General features: G+C 36.0%; 1 protein-coding gene across 12 annotated transcripts in view; it reads left to right on the top strand.

The window, feature by feature from the left end:
* ARAP2 (ArfGAP with RhoGAP domain, ankyrin repeat and PH domain 2) overlaps nt 1-26,760 on the top strand; it is a 177,598-nt gene that overhangs the window by 59,122 nt on the left and 91,716 nt on the right. For all 12 annotated transcript variants that reach the window (XM_023638251.2, XM_070264017.1, XM_070264016.1 and 9 more), the window contains 6 exons: nt 6,731-6,846; nt 9,719-9,918; nt 12,892-12,977; nt 13,729-13,911; nt 18,671-18,845; nt 19,313-19,447. In XM_023638251.2, coding sequence (XP_023494019.1) covers nt 6,731-6,846; nt 9,719-9,918; nt 12,892-12,977; nt 13,729-13,911; nt 18,671-18,845; nt 19,313-19,447 — 895 coding nt within the window. The remainder of the gene's footprint in view (nt 1-6,730; nt 6,847-9,718; nt 9,919-12,891; nt 12,978-13,728; nt 13,912-18,670; nt 18,846-19,312; nt 19,448-26,760) is intronic.

Here is a 26,760-nt window from a genome sequence, read left to right on the forward strand (position 1 = left end):
TTTCCCAATTGCTTCATTCAAAGATTCACCTTTTTAATCTTGTTCTTTTCCTTTCATTCATTAGCAGATTGTAGGAACTCAAACTTGAAGTAGCTCTTGGCTGAATAGGAGAAATGCCTTAGGAAATGTTAGGTTTGTTTTGTTTTTTTTCTAGATAGGCTGTAAGAAGTAGAAAATAAATATGAAGAGCTATGTAAAAACATTTGTTGGAGAAGAAGATGGCAAAGTAGAAACAGACGCTAAAATTTTCTACCTAATTACTCAATTGCAAAACACTGTGGTGCTATTATCACGTAAATTAAATGTCATCCTTTTAAGTATTTAGCTCTGACTCCCAACCCCTCCATGTGTTTCATTTTTGCACATTTTCTTCTATTCCTTATCTCTGCTTATGTTTTATCTGCCTGCAATATATTATAATTATGATAGTTTCTCCACATTGTTACTACTTTGTATGTCCTGAGTTGTGTAGTTGAGTTTGTATAGGTTAGACTACAGTTCACATGTTTCTGTATTTATTCATGCACTTTACAAGTGTTCATTGGGCACCTTTTCATTTCTGGTGCTGCGCTGGGAACTAGGAGTACAGTGGTAACCCAAAAGATGTCTGTCTCACCTTCCTTCCCGTGGGGGTAACAGATAGTAATAAATAAGTGAGATTTCTGATAGCCTTCTGTATGTGGCCTTTTCTTCCTTTTTGATTGGTTTTTTGGCAAGAATATCTATGACCCTTTTTAAAGAATTGTTTACACTTAAAATCTTGCTAGCTACATGAATAGGTACCAGTTTCATTTTAACTTCTTAAAAGTATTCTAAGTTTTGTATTCCCAAATTAATGGTTTTGAATATTTACTTTATTCATTGCTGTGTCCTCAGGAGCTCCAGGCAAGTGGCTGACACTCAGTAAACATTTGTAGAACAAAATTGTGGAATTAATGGTCATTTACAGCTGTTTTCTTGACTAGAGTTTCTCTTTTAAAAAATTTTTCTTTTAAAATTATTTTCTTTACAAATTGTCTGTTTTCTTTCTCCATTTATTTATTGGGATTTTTTTCTCTTTTCTGACAGTTTCTTTAAGTTCTTCATATAATAAAGATAATCCTTTTCATGTTGTATTTTCTGCAACTGTTTTTTTAAGCTGTTGCTTCTCATTTTTCAGTTAATTGTTGTATAGAAATTTTTTTGAGATAATTAAATTATTTTTATCAGTTCAAAGCTTATTCGATTTCCTGTATTCTGGAAAAATATTTTATAAATTCATTTATCTTAAAATGGTGTAAATACAGTATATAAGCCAGTGTATTTTTTATTGAGGTAGCATTGGTTTATAGCATTATATCCATTTCAAGTGTAAATCATTGTTTTGACTTTTTTATAGACTACATGGAGCTCACCACCAAAAGTCTAGTTGCCCTCAGTCACTGTACACACGTCCTCCTGTACACCTTACCCCCGCCCCGCCTGCCCCTCTGGTAACCACTAGTCTGTTCTCTCTATCTATGTTTGTTTATCTTCTACGTATGAGTAAAATCATACAGTATTTGTCTTTCTCTGACTTTAAGCCAATATTTATATAATTTTAAAGGAGATAAAATACGAACATACAGTATAGGTAGTGTTATATATATAGTATTGCTAGTTGAATGGAATTTCTGCATATGGATTTGAGGCAAATCTAAGATAATTGGCTTTGTTTCCATTTGTTATGTTGTCAAGACAGCCTAGTCTCCCATCTTTTCCTGATGAGTTTTTGAATATCATGTTAATATTAGTGAATTCATTGCAACCAGATGTCTTGCTTGGTGGGTTTGTGTATCCATTTAATGATAATTGTGGCATTGAGTTTTTAACTACATGAAATTCACTTGATTAAACATTCTCAAATCAGGATATTACAAGAGACTCATTCCCCCAACATAATGTTCCCTGGTGTCTGGCAGGGGAATGAAACTCTAATGGAATTTAAATAGGCCTCATAGGGCTGTGGTTGTGTGGCAGAGAAAGAAGCAGCAGGAAGTAGGTGGTGGCCTCAAATTCTCTGGGTTCTGTATCTGGCCAAACTCTGCATCTGGTGTTTCCCCGGAAATCTGGTGCCAGTGTCATACAATGCCACATCTGTTTTCAACAAATGTTTAAGCACTGAGTTCTTAAATTCCTGGCATGGAAACCTGGCATCCAGTATGTCCAAAAATAGGTTTGAGATTTCAGCAAATTTGGGGTTAACAAACCCTTCTTTAATTTTTCTCTTTAGGACTCGAACTTTTATTTTGTTCTTTCACTGCGTAGTTTTAACCAGATTCCATTGCTACAAATTTGTACAAATAACCCATTTAAGTATCTTGGTAAATATTTACCATTAATTCCAATATGAATGTTTAATATGGACTCATTGGTGTGAATATTTTCAGTCATTATAAATAAAATGGAAATATTTTTATTGAAGACAAATTCTGTGTTTAGAACACTCAGCTGAAAGGATTGTCTGGATTTATTAGACCCTCAATTTATATTTCTTCGTTCAATTTGTATAAAAATGCTATATAAAGTAGATATTACTGTCTTTTCATAAATGAGGACATTGAGGTCTACATAAACTAAATAACTTGCCAGTAGTCATATAGCCGGGTAAATAGCTCAGCCAGGATTCTCCCAGGCTTGATTCCCAATGCCCACTTGGTCATTACCACCCTTTCAGTGTCCAGATCTGCTCTGCCAAACATGGCTGTTCTTACAGTATGCTACTGGTGGGATTTATGCTTTTGGAGATCCTACATTCTTTGACAGAAACTAAATGTAAAATATTATTTACTCCAGAATCTTTTAGCTTTATGCTTTCTATCGTAATATTCTACCCATTGAATTTTTATGATGTTATTTTTTTCAATCCAGGTTATAGCATTTTAAAGGTTGAAAGTTTGGCTTGGTCCTGACTTGTGCCTATTTTTCAAAATGAGAATAGTGCTGACAATGAGATTGTAGTTAATGGGCAATTTGTTTTTAATTTTCTTGAAAGTTTAGCATTCACATTCTATCGCAGTTTTTAAAATTTCTATATGCCTGCTAGTTATGTTTAAACATATATTTTCTTATAATTAACTTTTTAATAGGTAATATGTTCAGTTGGCTTCAAATGCAAGAGCTAGTAATAGCAATAATAATAACAATATCTAACTACAACTGTGGTGCACTTAACTGCATGCCACGAGTTCTTCTAAGCATGTTTAATGCGGTAACTGAATCCTCACCACCTTGATGCGCTAGGTACCCCTGTTATCCCATTTTGCAAATGAGTAAACTGAAGCAAGAGAGGTATACCTGATCAAGCTGGTCTGCGTTTTGTCATTTGTCCAGTCAAGTGTCACCTTTAGAAAGCCTCATATGCACACAACCCTCTCTTTTCTGGGCTGGATTCAGTGCTTATCCTACAGGCATGCATTTTGAAAAAGGCTGTATCTATTCTGCCATCTTCACAAAATTATTCAGAAAATCAAATGAGAGTTCATAGCTGTTTGTAAGCTTCAGAGCACTACACAAATGGATATTAAACCAATTATGGAGTGTACTGTATATGCTTAATGAAGACCGATGCTTTTAAGGCCTCTGGACATTAGCACAGAGTTTGGCGCCTTGGACAAATAGGATCTTGACAGTTCAGTGTGTCACTCTGTTCTGGCCAGCCTATTTTTAACCTTAATGATTTTAAATGGTTTTTGTATAATCTGATTGCAAGCTTTTTTTGCTCTACAGAAGGCCAAGAGAGAAGTGTTTGCATCCTGATATTTAAATATTGCAGACTCATACTGTCTAGATCCTACAACTGGTTCTGCTGTCTAATTCAGTGTTTCTCAGTATTGGCTACATATGAGAATCTCATGGTTGTAGTTTTGTTTTTTAACTGAAGATTCTTAGCCTCTGCTTTCTGATTCATGGAATCAGTCTCAGGATGGGAGGGAGAGATCAACACAGGTAATTTTGATGAGCATCGAGAAATGAGATATATTCTAAATATGTTCTAAATACTGTCTGAAAAGATGACTTAGTGTCATCACAAATATTTTTAATAAGGAAAGCAGTCATTTCATATTTAGTAGCTCTCGAGAGTACTGACATTTATTTTGTTACTCTGCTGTACATTTTACAGTCCATTTGTGCTGGTGAGTTCAGTGGATGCTTTACTCAAAACCATATGGCTATGCCAAGCAGCTGATAAATGAGTTACAATTTTTTTTCCCAGCTAAAAAACATCATCTTTGCTTGGCTTAGGAGACATTTGGGGCCTTGAGCCGACCCTCACATATTTTGTTTTTAACAGAAATTGTAGCGCTATATGTAGACGTTTCATGACTTGCTTATAGAAATGAGGGGCCATCTTTTTAGTTTGGAGCCTTGATGAGGCTCATCAGTTTCCATAAAAGGTTGTCAGTCATACCATCTGCTGTCTGATGGTCCGAATATGTATCTCTGCCCGTAGTAACACACAGTATCTGCAGGCCCGGCCCCCATTAGAGAATATAACCGGAATTAGTCTGATATCCAGCTCTTGTCAGAAGCCTGGTTATGGAGAATTGTTTGAAGGACATGCACTCTGTTTTCTTCTAGAGTTATTCCTGTGTCAAGCTGGGCCATCAGAAGGCTGTTTTAAAAATATCTTACCTTGCTACCCCTACCTTATTTCCTCATGTATAAAAGAAAGCTTGTGTTTCCAATCACAGGCATTGGGGATTTCTCTAACAGTTACATTATCCAGCAGGAGTATTGGTATGGGTAATTGAAAACTTGCTTTTTTAATTTAATAACATTGTACCAATACGCTGAATCTTATTAAAATAGGCAGACTGGAAAAAGTTTGATTCCTCTCCTCCTCATACAGATCACATTAAGTATTATTTTTTGTTAGTTGGGCTTACTATACAAAGTGGAAGAGTATCACATTCGTCTAATTATTTTATAACACTTAGCATGTCTCTGCATCTTTTGTTTTATATTATTGATTCTCAATTTCTGGCTTGTTTCTCCTAACGAACAAAGTCATTCTTTCATCAGAAAAAATAATATTCAGTTGATGATTTGTTTTAAAAATGAGTCATTTCCTCATTCTTACTAAAAACTTTTACATTTTTTTTAAAAAAGGGAAGAGAGGCTTTTCTGCAATTGTGGTTGGAAACTCTGGATACCTTTACAAGTAGGGGAAAACTTGTTATAAAATTGTTTTAGTTCACTTATCAGTAAGGAGTGTGTTCGTATCAGATGACAAAAAACCTGAAGGCTGAAACAGATAGAGGTTTGTTTTAACAAATTTCTCAGTATAGGCAGTGGAGAACTGATGCCACCAGGGCAGTTCTTCCTATTTTTTTTCCATTCTGGCATCCTTAGAGAACAAGAATTTGTCCTCAGGCTTTTCATCTGAAGGATTCTAACATTCTAAAATGGCTTCTGTGCTTCTAGATGTTATTTCCCAGGAAGATGGAAAGACAAGGGGTGAAAGTCTTTCCTTTTCCAAAGCTTTTCCCTCTTGCACTGCCCCCAGAAGCCAGAAATTATTTATATTTTATTGACCAAAGCTATGACATATGGCCCCTCCTGGGTGCAAGGCAGACAGGAAAATAGTACTTTTACCTTTAGCCTATATAGCGGGAAAGACAAATAGAAGAAGGCCTGTGAATTGTTTCCGTCATTGTTTCTGCCGGAAGTGTCCTTATTGAAGATGGACCAATAGTTTTTGTAGTCTGTCTTTATAGGGCTACTTTTCCCAGTCGTAATTTAATTTAGGAATTCAGAGCACATTTAATCTGCATCTGTTCACATAGATAATTCATTTTTTGAGGTACAGATTAATTATACTTTTTTAAAATGTTGAGATGATTTATTTGATAAATCAAATTCCAAAACCCTTATGACTAGATAATAAATTGCAACCTTTAATGCTTTTAGAATGCAGACTCTTTAGCCTTTTGAACAATTTCTGATTTTGGTGAGACAGGCTGAACATAGTGGCTGTAGGTGTTTAACAAATAGCAGTTTTCATACCAAAATAGGATTAGAGGAACTTTTTAGGAATCCAACTGAAGGAAGGAAAAAGTAGTAAAATATTGAAAATGAGATAAAAGTGTAAAAACATGTAATGCTTTTGTTTGAGAGTAAATGAGGAGAAAACTGTTACTGAGCAGAGGTAACACCATAGAGTGAAACAAAGAGCAACAGATGTCTTGGGTTCCAGTTCTTTCTGCCATGTACAACCAGCTGCACTTTCTATGTAACTTTATCTCTCAGCATTGGTTTCCCCTTCTTTTTATATAAACAGTAATTACACCAACCTCACAGTGTCTTTGGCTCCCCCACTTAGCAGACTGCTGGTCACATGGGAAGGGTTGGTTAACTGTTAGTTTCCTTCAGTGACTGGATAAAGATGAACAAGTTCCTAACTGTTAACAGCAAGGCGTGTGTAGTTTAAGATCTATGTGCTGGTCAATTTATGTTTCATGTGAAAGAAACCCAGACTTTATCAATAACCTGAATGTCAATCTTAGAATGGTATCCTGTTATCATGTATTGACAGTGACTACCTAAAATAAGAAAACCACTCTCAATCCATTTTTTAATGAGTTGTTTAATTCTATATACCTATGTATAATAAAATTTAGTGGAATTTATTGGATTTTAGAGAATATCATTTTACTTTCAAAATCCATATTTTTGTTTCTTTATAATTTTTTGTTTTTCTCCAAACTAGGATTTTAAGAGTGGACTTGGTATTACTGTAATTCCTATGAATGTAGCAAATGTAAAGCAAGTGGACCGAACTGTTAAACAATCTTTTGAAATAATCACTCCCTACCGGAGTTTTAGGTAAGCAACATGTAAACGTTCTGTGTTTGTGCTAATACAGGAAAGCCTGAATGATCCACTTTTACATTCCCAGTGGTGATTTTATTTCTTATAGAACACTTAATATAATATGTTCTTTTCCATAGTGTCTAATTTATTAGGCAGTATATAAAAACACCTTGTAAAAGTGTCTTGAATAATCATGCAACCTGCAAAGATGCTAATTTCATGGGATTGGAGTAGTTTCTTTTCTTAATGTAGTCATGTGCCACAGAAGGTTTTGGTCAGTGACAGACTGCGTGTGTGACGGTGGTCTGCTAAGACTAGTAGCATATGGCCTAGGTGTGTAGTAGGCCATCCCATCTAGGTTTGTGTAAGTACACTCTGTGATGTTTGCACAACGACGAAATAGTCTAATGGTGCATTTCTAAGAACATATCCCTGTCGTTAAGCGACACATTACTATAACTCTTTTTCTTAGTAGGCTTGGTGAGTATGTTAATTTTCTAATCAACAAATATATGAAAAATTACTTCACATTCTGAAGGAATAAAATAAAATGAGAATATTACATTGTGTTTATTGCTGTATTGTTATTTACCTTCTTTTAGCCTAATAAAATACAATTTTGCCTTTAAGATCAATCCTTCATTATAGTTGCTCCATATTGATTTCCTAAAAGCAACTCTGCCTTAAAATGACGCTGAATTTAATGGATTTCATAGCACTTATTCGTCAAATATTTTAGCATTTCGTTATATATCTTGTCTTATGCTATTCTAGTAATTGCTTCATAATGACAATGAAACAGAAAACTTAATATATGTTCTTAACATGTTAATAATCTATAATGACTGCATGCTTTTGTACATAGAAGAGGCATAAATCAGTATCTGTTGAGTTCAGCCACATTAATTCATCTGTCACAAATATTCCTCATACCACAGCATAGTATGCAGGTCAGAGTTCTCAAAGGCCTTTGAAGGACTAACGATTACTTAGCAATTACAAAATTACTACCAAATCCAGTACTCATTTTATCTGTCAGAATATGTCTACTGGCTCAATTTTAAGAAAGAAATGGTCACATAAGGAATAACAGGCTTTATTTTCAAATGTGCAGATTCTTTCAAGCCCCAAGTGAAAGTGTAGACATTACCTAAGCTGTTTTTACTCACAAGACTTCTGACACCAAATATGTGAGCTTTTTCCTTACACTAACCAATTCTCTAACTATCCGGACACCAATTGGGCGTCCTACAATTCAATCCTATTCTGCCACCAACTTCTTGGAGTGAGCATCAGACCCCATGGGTTTAAGGACTCAGTTCCACAAGACTGTTGTCACTTCAGATGCCAGTTGCAAGTATTGGGTCCCCAGGTTACCCACATTTCTGTCCAACTCAGCTACAAGTTGGGGTTCCCATAACTCCCCCCAGGTTGTATAATTTGCTAGAATGGCTCATAGAACTCAGGAAAACAGTTTAATTATTACTACCAGTTTATTATAAAGAATGCAACTCAGGAATGGCCAAATGGGATTGCTGCATAGGACAGCGTACAAGGGCTTAGTGGTCCGGAGCTTCCATGCCCTCTCTCGGTGCACCACCCTCTCAGTACCTCAATGTGTTCGCTACCCTGGAAGTTCTCAGAATCTTGTTGTTTAGGGGTTTTTATGGAGATTTCATTCCATGGGCGTGATCGATTAAATCCTTGGCCATTGGTGATTAACTCAATCCCAGCCCTTCTCCCCTTCCCAGAGGTCAGGGGGTGGGTTTGGCTGAAAGTTCCAACTCTCTATCACACCTGGGTCTTTCTGGTGACCAGCTCCCATCCTGAAGCTCTCTAGGCCTCCAGCCACAAGTTACCTCCTTAGCATACAAAAGACACTTTTATCACTGTGAATTCCAAGGGTTTTGGGAGCTGTGTACCAGGAACCTGTGTGTACCAGGGACAAAGACCAAATACCTCTTTTCCATTGTGCCGTGGTGGCTGTGACCAGTCTTTATGTAGAAGCAGAAACCACTAAGAATATTATAGTGATGATGGAACCATAAAGTGCTTCAAAAAATATAATCCATGTAGGCCACTCAGTTTTCATAAAGATTAAGAATATATTTGTCATCTGTTATTTTTATTTCAAAGCATTTTCATCTTCAGAACAGAAAATTTTAATGTGAAGCATCATTTTTTGGGTCATTGAGTATGGAACACTGCAGCACATTTTTGGGCACATTGTAGGTACTCAGTAAATATTTCCTCAAGGTGAACTGATCTGTAATGTTTTATCCCTTCTCACAGGCACCCAATAAACGCTAAGAATTAAATAAGAACATGGCTAAAAATGTGTTAGAATTCTATTAGAATAGTAATCACTTAAAACTTTTTTGATTTCTCAGTTTCTTAAAGCCATCTGGACCTTATTCTAATTAAAAAAAATTTATTTTTAAGGCTGAAAAAAATCAATTTTTTTTGGTGGGTGTTTTTGATAATTTAATTTCAGACTATCATGGCATTCATTCTTGGCAAAAAAATTCAATTGTCCTGAAACTCTGCCAGTCTCTCATTGATTATTATAACCACTGCTTAGGGAAACATGGCATCTCATTTAAGCTTTTGACCTAACAAGGCAATTTTTATATACTGGTCAGAAAAATGTGTATGTTAATTTTGGTTCAAGATATGTAAACAAAGTCATAAGCAATGTGGAAAGTCAGAGGAAAAAAGACTTCTAAATTAGATGATTTTTAGCAGAAGACTATCCAACTGCCTGGAAGGCGTATTTTTTCAGCTGCTGTTTAATTGGTGAGTGAAATGAATATGCAAACTGAACATACTGCTTAATTGGCCTTTACAAGAGAGATCGATAATGAAGGAATGTTAATTGTTTCAGCTTTACAGCCGAGTCGGAAAAAGAGAAACAAGAGTGGATTGAAGCTGTGCAGCAATCGATAGCAGAAACTCTCTCTGATTATGAAGTAGCTGAGAAGATATGGTTCAACGAGTCCAACAGGAGCTGTGCAGATTGTAAAGCCCCGGATCCTGACTGGGCATCCATCAATCTCTGTGTTGTCATCTGTAAGAAGTGTGCAGGTAATTAGTGATAAGTTATGCTCATCACTGTTTGGTGGCAGATTGGCACTGAATGCTCTTTATTGTCATATATAATGTGTCCCAGCTGATGATTATGAAAAATGAAAACAGAGAAAGCTTATTCCATTTAAATCAAATTTAGAAATATAATCGTAAACTTTTCTTATGCATGACTTAGATATAAAAATTGATTTTTAAGCATGTAATCATTTTTTTGTGCCTACTGGTCCATGTATGGATTTTAAAAAGGCAATTGTTGAAGTTTTTAGATTTTAGGTGAATATGTTTCAGAATATACCCTGAATGCATTTGCTGTTTGTATGATTTTACATTTTTCCCAGTCGTGTTTTCTAAGACCTATTTTTCACATCAAGGCCATTCTGAGCTCTTAACTTGGTTCATCAGATCTGGTATCTCTTACAATGAGAATTTTTGTATACAAGCATTTTCCAGGCGTATCAAAGTTTGTGAAAGTAACCAGTATTATGACTGGTTTTCTTATGGCGATCTTACACTTTGCAGACTATGTGACAGTTCATTGTATTTAGGAGCTCAGTTATTCCAAGTGAGTGGAGGGAATGGACCCCTGTTTAGGTATGTGATTGTGGAGGTCTTGGAAAAAGCCACAACCTAAACTTAACTTCAGCTTTTCAGCTCCACCAGGTACCGTGCTGGTCTTGGGAATTAAAAGGATGTATAAGGCATGACATTTCTTGCACAAATATGTAAATAGTAATTACAATAGAGTATGGTAAGGACTAGAGTAGACTTAAGTACAGGTTTCACTGAGAGAATACAGAGGAGCACCTGCCTCAACTAGAGCAAAGACAAGGACAGTTCCTACAAATCCTTAAGACTTTTCTAGAGCTCTATGCTACCATATTTCTCAACCTGCTAAGATGGACTTCCTCCTGAGCGAATTAGCAACATCAATAGTAACAAGAAAAAGCATCAGTTAATCCTCCTCTACTGTGTTTTTTTTTTTTTTTTTTTGAGGAAGATTAGCCCTGAGCTAACATCTGTTGCCAATCTCCCTCTTTTTGCTGAGGAGGACTGGCCCTGAGCCATATTTTTTCCCAACCTTTTCTTCTCACCAGTCTCACTGGAAGAGATAACTTTGTTGTCCAAGGCTGTTCTTTCTATTTATGCTTCCTTTCTTTCCTGTCTTCTTAGGATCCCCTCACTCATCATTTACTCACTCTATGTAAGTTGTTTGACTATGATTTCTTTTGTTTCAGCATATAAATGTGCATAAGTCTGTCCTGTTAACACCAGCTTTCTGAAAACCTAGCATTCCCTTCTATGTATCATTTTCTCTCCCTTTTTCCTTTCATAGATGAGATACTTTCAAGAGTAGTAGACTGTGCAGGTTTTCTTCATTTCTTTAACTTCCTGGTTTTTCTTCAGCATCTTGTCACCAACCTCTTTTTCTCTCCAGTAAAAATGTTTTCACCCCATTTACCAATGTATTTTACCTCTCACTTTATGTGTGGTCAGTTCCTATCTTGATTGTCTTCTCTGCAGTATTGGTCAATCTGTCTCTCTGTGACTTCCCATCCTCTCTCAACTTCCAAGAGACATTGTCTCTTGGTGGGCTCTTACTACTGCGGTCATCCTTTTTCAGATTACTTTTCCTCTCCCGCTCATAACATAGGTGTGCTCCCTTGGGTGACATCCTCAGCTCTCGCACTCTGATGTTCCTGAATGATGGTATTTATCATATGAATTCAACACTCATTTTTGAGCAGATGATTCTCACTCTGTTGGGCACCATACTCTTATATCCATCTACTAGAATCTCTACTTGAATTTGCCCAAGATATTGCAAAGATAACATGTTACATATGGAGCTCTCATTGCTGCCAGGCTCATTTACATAAAACTGCACATTCTAATCTCGGTCAGAAGTAACACTGTCCATGCTACACTGAAGCCTAAAACCTGAGAGACCCTCTTGACCCTTCTCTTTCCTTAAAGCCCACCAATTCCTATCAGTTTTTATCTTCTCAGTATCTCTAAATTTGCCCTCTATTTTGTTTCTCTTCCTGGTGCCTCAATTCAGATTCTATTATGTATTTCTTAGGCTACTCCAGTGTTCCTTCCAGTTCTTCCTACATGCTTCTAAGTTTGACCCCTGTTGTCTTTAGGTCATCTTTATAAGTGCAAACCTGTGTGAATTCCTGCCAAGGGAATTCTAGGGCTTTGTGCTTTGAGTAGTTTCCAGCTCTCTCAAAGAAGGGAAGAAAGGAACCCCTTACCAATGTAGAGAGAGGAATGAGCTTTCATGCTCATAAGGCAACAGGTCCTTAAGATTAAGGATAATGTCTTTATACCTGTTTTCCTTCTCAGCTTGGAAAGCATCTGACACATGCCTGGGTACCCAGTAATGACTGAATGATGATTTATCCAACAGAATTAAAGTGATGATAATAGAATGCTGGGCTGTTATTCTCTTCCAGACATAATAGCAGAATAAAGAATCTACTTCAGAGTTTTAAGTATACATTCATTAGAGTTGTAGCTAGGTTTTTTTTTTTAAGAGTAAACGGATAATATCTGTATTCACATACATGTAATTTGCACAGACCTGTTATAAAATGTTTTCTTTCAGTTACTGAAAATTTCTAGTTACTTGCTGAACAATGAAAAATGATATAAATGTACGTATATGCACATATATATGCATATACACATACACACATACATGCACACACACTTTTAAAAGTGTAGTTTTATACCAGCGCACGGTGGTGATGAAGGTGATTGCTGTTGTCTTCGTTGTGGTTGGTTATGATTTCTGTCTAATTACCACCACGACTCTACTCTAGGGTGGAAAGTACATATTAGTGTGTTTTAAGTTGAAAAGATAGATAAATACACGCATACATGTACACATAATATACACCTTTTTTTAAAGGTAAAATACATTTACATTCAAATTAAAATAGAAATGCAATTGTTTTTTGATTTCAGGTCAACACAGATCTTTAGGACCAAAAGATTCCAAGGTTAGAAGTCTAAAAATGGATGCGAGCATTTGGAGCAATGAACTCATTGAGGTAAGTCCGATTTAACTATGGCGGTGGTTAGCAGAGGTCGGGGGAAGGTATGCAGTGGAGTGGCATGGGTTACTTCAGGGGCTCTTTGATAAAGTTCTCACACGTTATAAAGATGGCTTATAGCCTGTTAGATAGTGGTAACTTTCTACTTTAACCTTCAGAATGCTGCCTAAAGGAGATAATTATGTTAAAAATACAAAGTACAAGGAGCTTTAATAGTAATAACTATTAAAGCCTTGACAGCTTTTTTTTACACCAGCATTTACTTTCTTTGTTTTTAACCCAGCATGGATAAAATGTTGTAAATGTGAATGAAAACATTTGGCAAAATTTTCTATTCTCTCTTTTGGCTACGCTCTATCATTAACTGCGATCGTGTCTAACTTGCTGTCTCCCTTTTCCATTTTCTGCTTGGGTTTTAGTACTGTTCTCAACCAAATTAGCCCACCTACTTAGCCATTTTAAATGACTCTGTTTCAATTTGAGCTTCACAAAATAATAATGGTTTTGCTACAATTTGTGTTGCTTGCAATTTCTTTCTTAGCTAATCTTTTACCATTGTTAAGAGCAGCTAGACTGTATTTAAAATAGAAATAGTATCTGCTTTCACATTGCATCTTCCTGAAAGAGTTGGGTCTTTCTTGTGTTTTTGCGTATTTTATACTGCTATACTTTAATCTGTAATGTGAATCAGTTTTCTGCAGATTCGCAACTGATATGAACTATGTTTTATAATTTTTTGATGATTCAGCTTTTTATTGTCATTGGAAACAAAAGAGCAAATGACTTTTGGGCTGGTAATCTTAAAAAAGACGAGGAGTTACACATGGACTCGCCAGTAGAAAAGAGAAAAAACTTTATCACTCAGAAGTACAAAGAAGGAAGATTCAGAAAAACACTTTTGGCATCTCTCACCAAAGAAGAATTAAATAAGGTATCTAATAAAATAGACATGGATTTTAATGTCTTTTTAAATATGTCTGAAGGATTTTGAAAAGAAGTAAAAACTCTTTTAGTATTTGATGGAATTGTTTTATTTTATTTCCTTTTGTAAGATTGTGCCAGTGGTTTTCCCATCATTTCACTTACGGATTCATTATGAATAGTCGCTAAACTCCATCCATAGCTGAAATTTCCAGCTAACTTAGGCCTACCCCATTATTCTTAAAACTTTGGCAACTTTTCCTAGAATACTGAACTAACTTCAGCTCTTACATTACTGACTCAGTGTCACCAAAATTAACATCATTTACTCAATTAATTTATTAGGATCATTGATTTGTTTGGTCCTGTTGATTTGAAGTGTTAATTGCCTTTGGCTGAGTGATTCTTTGTACTTCTTGTGACCATTTTTTGCTGCCCATTTGGTCTTCACCCTTTTGGCAAAGGATTTGTTAAGCATCCTGCCAGAAAATTTGAAAAGCAATTTTCTGTTTTTAAATTACTACTTTAGTTTCTTGTAAGTCAGGAAATTCTTCTACGTATAGATATTTAAAACATGTACTTTGATATGCCTGTTGTTTTTATGCTTAGAGAATATATTTTTTCATGGTTCTCAGTTCTTTAGTATGCTTTTAATGCCAATGCTTATTGTATAAGGATCCCTAGGTAAGTAGCATTATGCTGAACATTTTGGAAAACAAAAAAATAAAGATTTTTTCCATACTTCCTAGAAATTATAAAATTTATACAATTATTTACATTTCTCTTCTCTTGGCTTAGTTCCCATCGACTAAGTTTTTCTTCTTTGTGCATCTTTTATATTAGAATTGGTTTTAAGGTAATGACACACAGTAAGTGCAGGATTTAGGATCCATACCTAAGGCTGGGGAGAGTCAGGGAGGTGGGATAGGGTAAGGAACCATATATTTATGTTGTGTAGGTAGGTATGGTACATATGGTTATGTAGGTAGGTATAAGGCTATTTAATTTTGTTTTGGGAGGTGTTTTCATGGGTACTAATTACATTATTAAAATAACTGACCAATTATACCAGATGTGTGGAATAATGATAACAGGGTATCATAAACCAAGGTTTATTATTTATTCTGTGCACCACAGGTCCATATATAAATAAGTAGTAAGTTGTGGATTTTGGGAAAGTAATTGCTGATGTTGGAAAACCAGAGTATATCTTTCCCTAATAGTTTCTCTCTTTTTGCTGGTGATGGGAATCTTGTCAATGAGTAAATACTGATGTCCCAAAATGAGGTCCCGCGTGCCACACCACACACTTCACTTGAACTAAGACATTAGATAAGTTTTACATTAATTACTAGCAATTGCGTTCTTCCTAGGAATGTTTTAGAGAAGTCTACCCATTAGGATTTACTTCCACATTGGGCTTCTTAAAAATGATACTCTTAAATGTCAGTGAATAATTTTTACCAAAAATTACATTTATTTTATGGAATAAGTATTTTTAATCGAGATATAATTTACCTATAATGTTGTGTAAGATTAAGTTGTTCAGTTGTCGATTTGATACATTTAGGTATTGCAATATGATTACCACAGTAGCTATAGCTAACACCTCTATCACGTGACATAATTATTTCTTTTTTGTAGTGAGAACTTTTAAGATGTATGAGCAATTTTGAAGTATATAATACAGTATTGTTGACTATAATCACTATGCTGTGTGTTAGAGCTCCAAAACATATTTATCCTCTAGTTGTAAGTTTGTACCCTTAAACATCTCCTCCCCAATTTTTCCTCCCCACCCTAGCCCTTGGTAAGCACATTCTACTCTCTATTCCTACAACTTTGGCTTTTTTAGAGTCTACATGTAAATGATATCATACAATATTTGTCTTTCTCTGTCTGGCTAACCTCACTAAGCCTAATGCCTTCAAGGTCCATCCATGCTATCCCAAATGGTAGGATTTCCTTCTTTCTCATAGCTGAATAATATTCTGTTGTATATATCTATACCACATCTTCTTATCCAGGCATCAATTGATGGACCCTTAGATTGTTTCCATATCTTGCCTGCTGTGAATAATGCTGCCATAAACATGAGACTGTAGATATCTTTTTGATATCCCGTTTTCATTTCCTTTGAATATATACCCTGAAGTTGGATTGCTGGATCATATGGTAGTTGTATTTTTAATTTTTTGAGGAACCTCTGTACTGTTTTACATAGTGGCTGAATCAATTTAGATTCCCAGTAGTGCATGAGAGTTGCCTTTTCTCCACGTCCTCACTAACACTTGTTATCTCTTGTCTTGTTGATAATAGCCGTTCTGACATGTGTGAGGTAATATCTCATTGTGGTTTTGATTTGCATTTCCCTGATGATGAATGATGTTGAGTCTTTTCATGTACCTGTTGACCATTTGGATGTCTTCTTTGGAAAAATGTGTATTCAATTCCTCTGCCCCTTTTTTAATCGGATTGTTTGTTTTTTACTGTTGAGGTCTATGAGTTCTGTATATTTTTTGGATATTAATCTCTCATCCAGTGTATGGTTTGTAAATATTTTCTCCCATCCTGTAGGTTGCTTTCTCATTTTGTTCGTCATTTCTTTTGCCTTGCAGAAGGTTTCTAATTTGATATAGTCCCACTTAGTGACTTTTTCTTTTGCTGCTTATGCCTTTGGTGTCACATCGAAAAAATCATTGCCAAGATCAATGTCAAGATACTTCTTTCTGATGTTTTTTTCTAGAAGTTTTAAGGTATCGAGTCTTATGTTTAATTCTTTAATCCATTTTGAGTTAATTTGTGTGTGTGGTGTAAGATAGGTGTCCAGTTTCATCTTTCTGTATGTGGTTATCCAGTTTCCCAACACTATTTGTTGAAGAGACTATCCTTTCCCCATTGAGTGTTCTTGGTGGATAGGTATTTATTGCACACTTAGCAATTGCTGAGTTCTTTTTTAGGTGCTAGGGATACAATTGTAGTAAAAAGTAAATGTACTTCTTTTATTCCTGAGAGTCGTAGTCAAGTAGGGGAAACTGACCATAGACAGCTAGATTCCAATAAACACACTATAGCAAATACAGTGTGCTGTGACGGAAAACAATAGGGTGATGAGAGAGAAAGAGGAAACACACGTGATTAAATGAGGGCAGTCAAAGGCTTTTCCAGTGGAAGGATGTTAGCTGTTTATTTTCCAACACCCTTATTTTGCAGGTGAGGAAAACTAAGATCCAGGGAGGAGAACGGATTCACCTCGCAAATTAGTACGAAGTTAGGTACAAGAATTCAGGCTTCTTGATTCTAAAACAAAGGAAATTCTGGAGGTCAGCTAGACCATGGTAGAGAAAATAAGTACTTTTTTTAACAGTTCATGTCCTGGGCTGGAACTGTGAATGAGTCCTGGGACTTCCTGGCTGTACCTTCTGAGCCGCCTGTTAGTATATTTAATGAGCAATTATCCTGGAGTTGCAGTACAGAGGGCAAATTAACCAGTGATCTGTCTTGGTGCACCATGTCAGGAAGGAGATAAAGTGGTGAGTCCGAGGCTAGAAAGTCAGATGGAATCAAGGTGCCAAAATTAGTGTGTTTGGAAGCAAATGAGAAGGCAATAAAATGAGGAAACAGGAAGAAAGAATGAGAAGAGATGTGAAGGCAGCTTATTACTTCAAGGCAAAAAAAATAAAAAATAAAAAAAATCAGGTTCCAGCAATTCCTAGTGTTTGTATAATGATGGTATATAACACAAGTGAGTGATGTTGTTTTATTGCCTCTTGCTTGCTGTTCCTCCTCCCCACCCATACTCCCACCCCTACAAAAGGAATAATCCTGAATTTACTTGGTGCTCATCTGTCAAAGATTCTACAGATCCTGATTACTAGAAAATACATACATACATACATACAATATTCATATGACAAAACATTTAGTGGATACTTCATTATTTTTTAATTTGTTTTTTATTGAGATAACATTGGTTTATAACATTATATAAATTCCAGGTGCACATCATTATATTTCAACTTCTGTATAGACTGCATCATGTTCCCCACCAAAAGTCTAGTTTCCATCCATCACTCTCCTCCCACCTGCCTTCCCCTATGGTAATCTCCAATCTGTTCTGTGTATCTATGTGTTTGTTTGTTGTTTTTTATCTTCCATATCAGTGAAATCATAGGGTATTTGACTTTCTCCATCTGACTTATTTTGCTTAGCGTATTACTCTCAAGGTTCATCTATGTTGTTGCAAATGGCAGCAAGATTTCATCTTTTTTTTTTTTTGTAGCTGGGTAGTATTCCGTTGTTTATGTATACCACATCTTTTTTATTCATTCATCTATTGGTGGGCACTTAGATTGTTTCCAAGTTGCGGCTATTGTGAATAATGCTGCAGTGAACATAGGGGTGCGTGAATCTTTTCAATACTTCATTATTACATTTGAAGTGTTTTGAATTATCTGAGCATCAGCCATTATCATAGTGTATAAGCATAAAACATGTCTTCCAAAGAAAATACGATGGATGGGAAAGTTTAGAACATCACAGCAATAAAACAATGATTTGAAATTTGGAGGTCTTGGGTTGTAATTTAAATTCATACGAAGCAGGCCTTTTGAGACTGTTGCTTAATTCAGGGCATAATTATTATTAGCTATCTTAGTTAAAAAGGAATGCAGACTTCATCTTATAAATGATTAGCAGACGTTCACTCATTTTAATAGCTAGAATTGTATTTTCTTCTTTTGAAAGGTATATTTTCTTTTAACGAGCAGGCTCTGTGTGCTGCTGTAGTGAAATCAGATGTTCTGGAAACGATGGCTTTGCTGTTCAGTGGAGCAGATGTCATGTGTGCAACTGGAGACCCTGTGCATAGCACCCCCTATCTGCTGGCCAAGAAGGCTGGACAGAGTCTGCAAATGGAATTTCTCCACCATAACAAATTCTCAGGTTAGTCTTTATCCCGGCATGACCCTGCTCTCCTCTACCATATCCCTAAAAGGAGTGAAGCACACATCTGTTCATTTCTCAAATAAGAAACATCGTCAGAATGAAAAAAAAGGTGATGACTAAAAAGATGGAACATGCTTAAGACTATGTTTTATTTTATTTCAAGAAAAAGTTTAGGAAATAAATCTTATGTTTCTTTAATCTTATAACTGGAAGATTAAAATAGTTAATCCCACATAATCATTTTTACCAAAATTAAATCTGATTTTCATATATGAATAATAAACACAACTTAAGTGCTTATTTGCAAATTGCATGCAAGTGCAATAAACATCTCTGTGTATTTGTTCTGTGGCATATTTGAGGTAGTTTTTCTTTTAGATCAAAACTCTCATACATATTCATAAGCAAAGGGAAAATTGTTTGCATTTTATATTTCAAATGTATTATTTGTGTAATTGTTCTAGATTTCCCTCAACATGACGTTCATTCTGAAGGTGGATTAAGTCAAGAGTCCTGTCAGTCCGTGTTCCTCTGTGACTTTCTGTATCAGGCCCCTTCTGCTGCTTCTAAACTCTCTTCAGAGAAAAAACTGCTTGAAGGTATCTTTTCTGCTCCATTTAGATTTTGTTATCCGATAAAACTTTATTTCATTATCAAAACTATTAGGTTTAAATTTTGATGTTTTTTCCCTTAAGGTGTTGAATTGGATCTTGCAGTAGAGAAATATTTTTTGAGGATTTATAAATGCTTCCAGGCACAGATATTATTTCACGCGGTGCATCAGGGACTTACCACTGGGTTGGAATGCTGAATGGATTCTCAACAGGATTCACTGATGTCTACCTTAGGGCCAGCCAATTCTGCTTCAGGATTTAAGGGTTGTTCCAAAGAAATGTGAAACTCAGCCCCTTCCCTTAGGACAGCCATCCTAACTGGGGAGATAATATAGATAAATGGCAGCACATAGGAAGAACTGACAAGTTTCCAGGACATATTCTATCAGCATACTAGGTGATATGAAGTAGTTCATTTTGTTCTGATTATAAGTGTGTGTGTGTGTGTGTGTGTGTGTGTAAGTAAAATAAAGCTTAAGCATGGGTTCAGAAAAATAATGGGAATTAATTTGATTTAACAAGCTATTCTAGGCTTGAGGACTTATCTGAGCAGAGTCACAATAGCCATTTATCCATCTATCCATCCAGCTCTTTGTGTCAGGCATTTACTAGGCATTAGGAATACAAAAATGAGTAAGACACAGGCCTCATGCTCATGTTATAGACATGTGAACTAATTTTAAAAATATAGGCAGAAAAATATAATGAGATCTGTCTTACTGGAACAAAGAGAATTTAAGAGAAATTAAGCTGTACAGGGCAATTGATGGTGGGCGTTCAGGGACTCAGGACCCTCATATTAATTTCCTAGGTAGTATAATCCAGCTGTATTACTCAAAGGAAAAATAGGATGAAAAACTCACTTTAGAGCGCTAATCCTGATCCTTATACCTTGGAAGTGATTATTTCAGTAAAAACACTTTATTTCCAACAAAAAAATTATATCTCTAATCAGAATTATATTGGGACTAACTATACTTAGATAGATTTTCCTGGAAACAGTGGCTATCCTTTAGTGAGCATGCATGTACTATGTGTAAGGCATTGCTTTAGGTACTTTACATATGTTAATTGTAATCCTCATGCAAACACTGCAAGATAGTTGATATTATGCAGATTTTCACATGAGAAATAGAGGAGCTCAGCTTGAAGCAGAATTTTACATCTAATTTGTATTATAGTTGTTATTGTAACAGTTTGGCCTTAGTTAAAATGTAATTGCTGAGTGACACTAGGATGGCGGAGCATTTTTATCCTTTGAGTGTCGATATTTTTGGTTCTTTCAGCAATTGGTTTTAATATCTTCATTTGTTCAACCTAACCAATAATAAGTGACAGATTTTACAGAGATTTTCTCATCTTCTCTTGCTCCTTATCAGTATCTAACCCTTAAGTAGTCAAAAGTTGACTGATCAGAAGGAGGGAAAAAGTAACTGAATAATCTGTGAATTGACTATAGCAATTATTAAGGGGCTGGCACTGTGGCCTAGTTGTTAAGTGTGACGTGCTCTGCTTAGCAGCCCTGCTTTGGTTCCCGGGTGCAGACCTACGCTACTCATCGGTAGCCATGCTGTGGTGGCAACCCACATACAAATAGAAGAAGGCTGGCACAGATGTTAGCTCAGGGCAAATCTTCCTCAGCAAAAAAACAACAAACAATTATTAAAATAATTGAATAATAAGACAATTAATATACTCATAAATAAGTTTACAAGGTTTCTAGAATGTTTCTTCTAAATAGTAGGAGATCCTAGCCCCATCCTTCAAACCACTTATAAAAAGAGGAAATAGGGAATTTGAAATATAAGATTTTCTTCCTAAAGCTTTTCAATATATCATAAACACTGTGCAGGCTTAAAATAAGCTTTTATTTACTTTTTGGCAATCGTGGCTATAATATTTATTTACTTACTAGTTTGTTTTAGTATTTCCTTGAAATAGATTGTTTTTGTTAATCACTTGAGGACTGAATTGATGTTTTAAACTTGTAACTAAATCATTCTTTTATCTTTTATAAATTAACTATGGATTTTTTTTGTTAAAACTTATTTCAAAAACCAGAAACTGGTGCATTCTTGTATATGTAATTTAATTAGGGATGTTTTCTCATTTTGGAAGATGCTATTTTAAGTAATATGAAGTTGAATGTCTGTACTTTGGCTATGCAGCTCACAGATATGATTTCATCAAAAAATAATCTCCTTGCAAGACACTCTTTGAGGGTCCTCATTTCTTTTTGTCAGCAAGGTCTATCATTTCAAACTCAAAACAGAGCGTGAATCAGTTGGCTGCTCCCCATCTCCACTCATATCATCCTAGCCTCAGCCACCACCATGTCCTGCCAGGGCTGTAATACCTACCTTAGTTGTCTGCCAATATCTTTCTTCTAAAGATAGCTTCCCTCCAAAACCATTCTCTAAAAAGTAGACTTAACAATCTATAAAAATGTAAATCAGATCATCTATTTCCAGTGCTCAAGTATATTCAGCTGCTTCCCATTCTAGACTCCAGCCCTGCTCCTTATTATGACCTAAAAGACCTTCTCATATCTTCCCCCTGTCATCTCATCTCTTTCCTCCCTGTGCTACATGCCTAACCACACTGGTTTCCTCTCTCTTCCTGCAACATGCTGTGTTCCTTTCTGCCTCTTCTGGACCTCTGTGGTCACTGTTCACTCTGCAGGGAGGGTGCTTCCCTCAGTCTGACTCCTTCTCATCTTTCCGGGATCAGTTCAGTGCTACCTAGTTGGAGAGATCTCTTTGGCGCCCTACAAAAGTGTGCTCCCACCACTGCTCTCCTCTTTCATACTGTGCTGCTTGTTTCCCTCACAGTACTTACCACGTGAAGATGATCCCTCCTTCACTGCTTTGTTTTTCTTTCCCTCTGGAGTGGAAGCTCAATGAGGCATCAGCATTTTCTGGCTTAGTGAGGATTATCAAATCTTTGGTACCTAAAACAGTGTCAAAACATAGTAGTCGCATGATAAATACTTATTGAATAAATGACCATATCTCTAATTGTATTGCTACCATTGTACAAGTGTGAGTGACTTGTTAGTATTTTGTTTTGGCCTGCGTATGAAAATACTGAACAGAACATATTTGGTTCAGAAAGAGCAGATGTAAAAATGAAGAAGAAAAAGTTGAACTACCGAGAAACATCAAGTTCTGGTGATTTTTTCTTTTTTCCTTTTCTCCCTCAAGATTCTCTAGTGTTGTTACTCCTATTGAGCACCAGCTTTATGAAAAAAAATGATTATTTGGAAAGATTTAGAGATTAAAGTGTGGTTGGCACCTTTGCCTCTGAACAGCAAGCACCTGGACTGCACCACTCCATCAGTGCTTGTCAGTACGGCCGTAGAGCAAAATGATTAGAAACAAAGAAAAAAGTCAAGGAATAAAATGCATGCAGTCCTTCAGAGAGTTACAGAGGTTTCAGATTGTCAGTTCAGGTTTTTAAGATTTGAAGTTCTTCTAGCCTCTGGTTATGAAGACTGATCTGTATTTTACTTTTTCTTCTCAATTTAGTGTTCCTGAAAAGAAAGACAGATAGCTCTTGTTAAACCTAAGTATAGAGCTGAGTAATAGCATCCTGGTCTTGTTTTCTGTTTTCTCCCTGCAACCATATTTTTTCCGCTTGATATCTTACCTTGATTTGCTGGCAGAGTGTTTGATTTTTAAAAAGAAAGTGGTTGATATGGTTTACTTGTAATTCCTATCATCTGTTTATATTTAATTTCATAGATTAGAATTGAGGGATTTTGAAGATCTTTTTTCCCCCTAAATGCCTAGATTGTATACTTTAAAAATCTTTCTCCAAGCCTAAAACACATTTATTTTAAATGAAAAGGATTCCTAGGGTGTATTTCTATTTTCAGTGGACACTGAATACCATCAGTTGAGGAAATTCTTCATCAGGAAACAACTTCATGGTTTCAAAAAATAGTAGTTTCGCCGTAACTGTCTCAGATTTATTGTGCACGTGCGTATTAGAAAGTATGACCCCTGCTCTACTCTAGTACATTTTACAAGTGGACATACATGCTTCACACACATAGCAGACACAGAGAGACACTGTGTGAAGTCATTAAGAGGGTAGCTTCTGAAGCTGACTGCCTGGGTTCTACCCCTGGCTCTGATGCTAAGTACTTGTGTGATCTTGGGAAAGTCAATTAACTGTTTGCAGCTGTGGACGAGGTACAACGAAGGGGGATGTAATAATAGAATTGACCTAGTAGATTGGTCTGAGGATTCAATGAGTTAATGGATGTAAAATGTGTAGCAGAGTGCAGGGCACATAAATATGATGAGGGGATGCAGAGGAGGAGCAGAGGGGCTGTTCGTATACACAGCTGCTTCTGGTTTCCAGTTAGCCTTTGAGTTTAGGTATATCCTCCAGGCTGTAGCTGACGACCAAGGTACCCAACTATAGTACCCATGTCACTTCATAGTAGTATTTCAATAGGTCACCTCTGGAGTCCTTTACCTCTGTTTGAGTGAGTTCCAGCAGTGTTTTTCTTCCCTGATGTAAAAGCATCAAGATTGAATAGAAGGAACGAACAACTCATTCAGCCAGTCCAGCCACGGTACACATTACCTCTTGTCTATGAAACAGCTTGTGTCCTGAGCATTACCCAGTCTGTGGCCCCAGTTTTATTTCTGGTGGACATCTTCTGGTGGCTAATTAACAGTAAGACTTCTGTAGCAGAGAGGGTGTCACAAAGGGTATCGACATTTCTCAAAGTCAGAGTTAGGAGAGCATGTCTGAATTGGCTTAAGCAGACCAATGCAATTGAGCATAATTTTGTTAAAGGTTTTCATTGCTTCCCAAGTGAACAGGAATGTCAAGATTTCCTGTCATAGCTTTGTTATTATAAATCCTCCAAGGTAATATCTGTGCCTGCCTTGTCCGACCTCTGGCACATTTTTCACTTATAAAAATGACTAATCAAGGGTTATAGTGGTGATAATGCTACAGGACTAAATCTCCTCAAGCCATATTTCTAAGTTAAGGTGAATTTGCACTCACCTTTTTAAAGAGATTTGTCATTTGTTTCCCATTAGAATTTACATAATTAGGTTCTGCGTTTACATTTATTTCAGGCATCACGCGTTTGGCACTTTTTGTTTAAGACCTTCCAATGGCTCCCACTTGTCTATTGAGAAAGGAGCCAAGTTCTGAACACCTGTCATGTGAGACTCCTGGGGCCTGGCCTCTGCTGCGAGCCTGCAGTCTCTTCGTTCTTTCCCATTTCCTAACTTCACGTGTAATCTCATTCTCTGGCCAAATAGGTTTTAGGCAGTTTCCCCTTTCTGTGACTTTCCTCACGTTGTTCTTTCCCAGAATTATGGAATGATTGTGGTTCAGAATGCATTTTTTGCTACTTTAGAAACATGCCTTTGCAGTCATACACGACTATTTCAAAAGCTGTATTTTTCCATGAAAATTTTCTTTATTTTATGATAAGATTTTTTCTTATCACTCCAGTCTGAGGGTGGCTTCCCTCCATGAAAGATTCTATAAAGGGATCTCCTGATGGTTATTATTCCAAACACACTCCTCTTAGATTGGATTACAAACTGTCTCAGGACAGGGGGTTGAATTTCCTAATCTGTGCCAGTGATTATCTGTGTACTGAATAAATGTACCTTTTTTGCTTTATTCTTTATGAAGATTATTCAAAATTATTTCATAACTCCAGTTGATTCATGCTTTCACTTTTCTTTTTCTTAGATTTTAGAAATATTCATTAGTAATAGTCATTTAAAAATTATGGCCTTTTGTGATTTTCATCTAGTTGTGCAAGGTATACAGTGTGACTCAGGATTTGAGGGCCCTGGAACAATGTGTCACCTTCCAGTAAAAATTGATTGGGTCTCTGTGAGCTTTCTTTTCCCGTACCCATAAACACATTCTTTGTGCTGTTTTCTTCTGCCAGTTATACCTCCATGTTCCCTTTGGCAGTCTGTTTCTCAGAATACGGGGACTGGACAGCTCTCAGTGTTTCTACCCTTTGAGTGCTTCTCCTCATGATGGTTTTTGAGGCTAAACACATCATCTTGTTTTCTTTCTTCTTCTTCTGACCACCACCCCCTCCTATGATAAAGGGAAATTTAAAGAGTAACATCATATATATTTTCTTTTAACTTTTTACTTTTAATTATTTTAACATAATTTCAAATATATAGAAAAGTTGCTAGTGCAAAGAATTCTCATATTCCTTTCACCCAGCCATCCCAAATATTAACGTCTTACATTTGCTTTATCCTCTTTGTTTCTGTGTCTGTGTGCATGTATATACACACATACGTATGTGTGCATATATGCATATTTTCAGAATTACTGAGGAGTGAGTCACGGATTTGATGACCCTTTAGTCCTAAGTACCTCTGTGTGTATTTCTTAAAAAGAGAGGCGTTCTCTGAAGTAACCACAGCAGAGTGATCAAAATTAGGAAATTATCTGATCTACAGACTTTATTCATTATATCTGTATTTATAGACCTTGTTTTTTAGCCTTAATGTCTATAGATCCAATGTATATTTTAAATGCAACGTTGAGGGTTGCTTATATAATTTAATTCTTAGCAGTAACTTATAATTTGTTTATATGGTCTCTAGAGTCCAGAAACAGGATGGGGAGGTGATAATTAAGAAGTAATTCCTTTTATCTAGGGAAACAAATTTTCACATAATCTTTCCTTCCTATCTTTACTTTTTCCAAACATTTGAGTTTTTAATATTTTACCCTACTCATTCAAAGAGTTATTGGCAAACTGTAGACTTTGAATTACATCATGAAAACCCATAGAAAATAACAAATCTTTCAGAATTTAATTTTCACATTAATGTCTTTCAGTAGGAAACGGGTAATTTTTTTGTTTTTTTATTAGCAAGGTTCATTGTTTTTGTTTTTTAAAGTGAGAATTAAAAAGGAGTGATGAGGATTAATAACAAATTTTGGCAATGCAAATGCAGATTATATAAAATCATTGTGTCTGGTTGGTGTTCATCCCTGTTGTTTGACCTCTTTTGCGTTTACATTTTCAGTGCCTAAGGTGCAGTTGGGAAATAAGCTAAATGCAAGGAGTAACATGGGTACTTTTGGAATGTATAATAATGTAAAACCCACTAGAAGACTGAAGTAGTAAACACATACCTTATATTTGCACACAATTTTCAGAATTCAATAGGAATCAAACAAACCTGAACAGAGCCATATCTGAAATGACAGCTTCTTCTCAGCTCCATTGTCTTCCATCAGACTCCACTTTAGCAAATAAGCATTGCATCTTTTTG

This window comes from Equus caballus, chromosome 3 (assembly GCF_041296265.1).
Source record: "Equus caballus isolate H_3958 breed thoroughbred chromosome 3, TB-T2T, whole genome shotgun sequence".
NCBI lineage: Eukaryota > Metazoa > Chordata > Mammalia > Perissodactyla > Equidae > Equus > Equus caballus.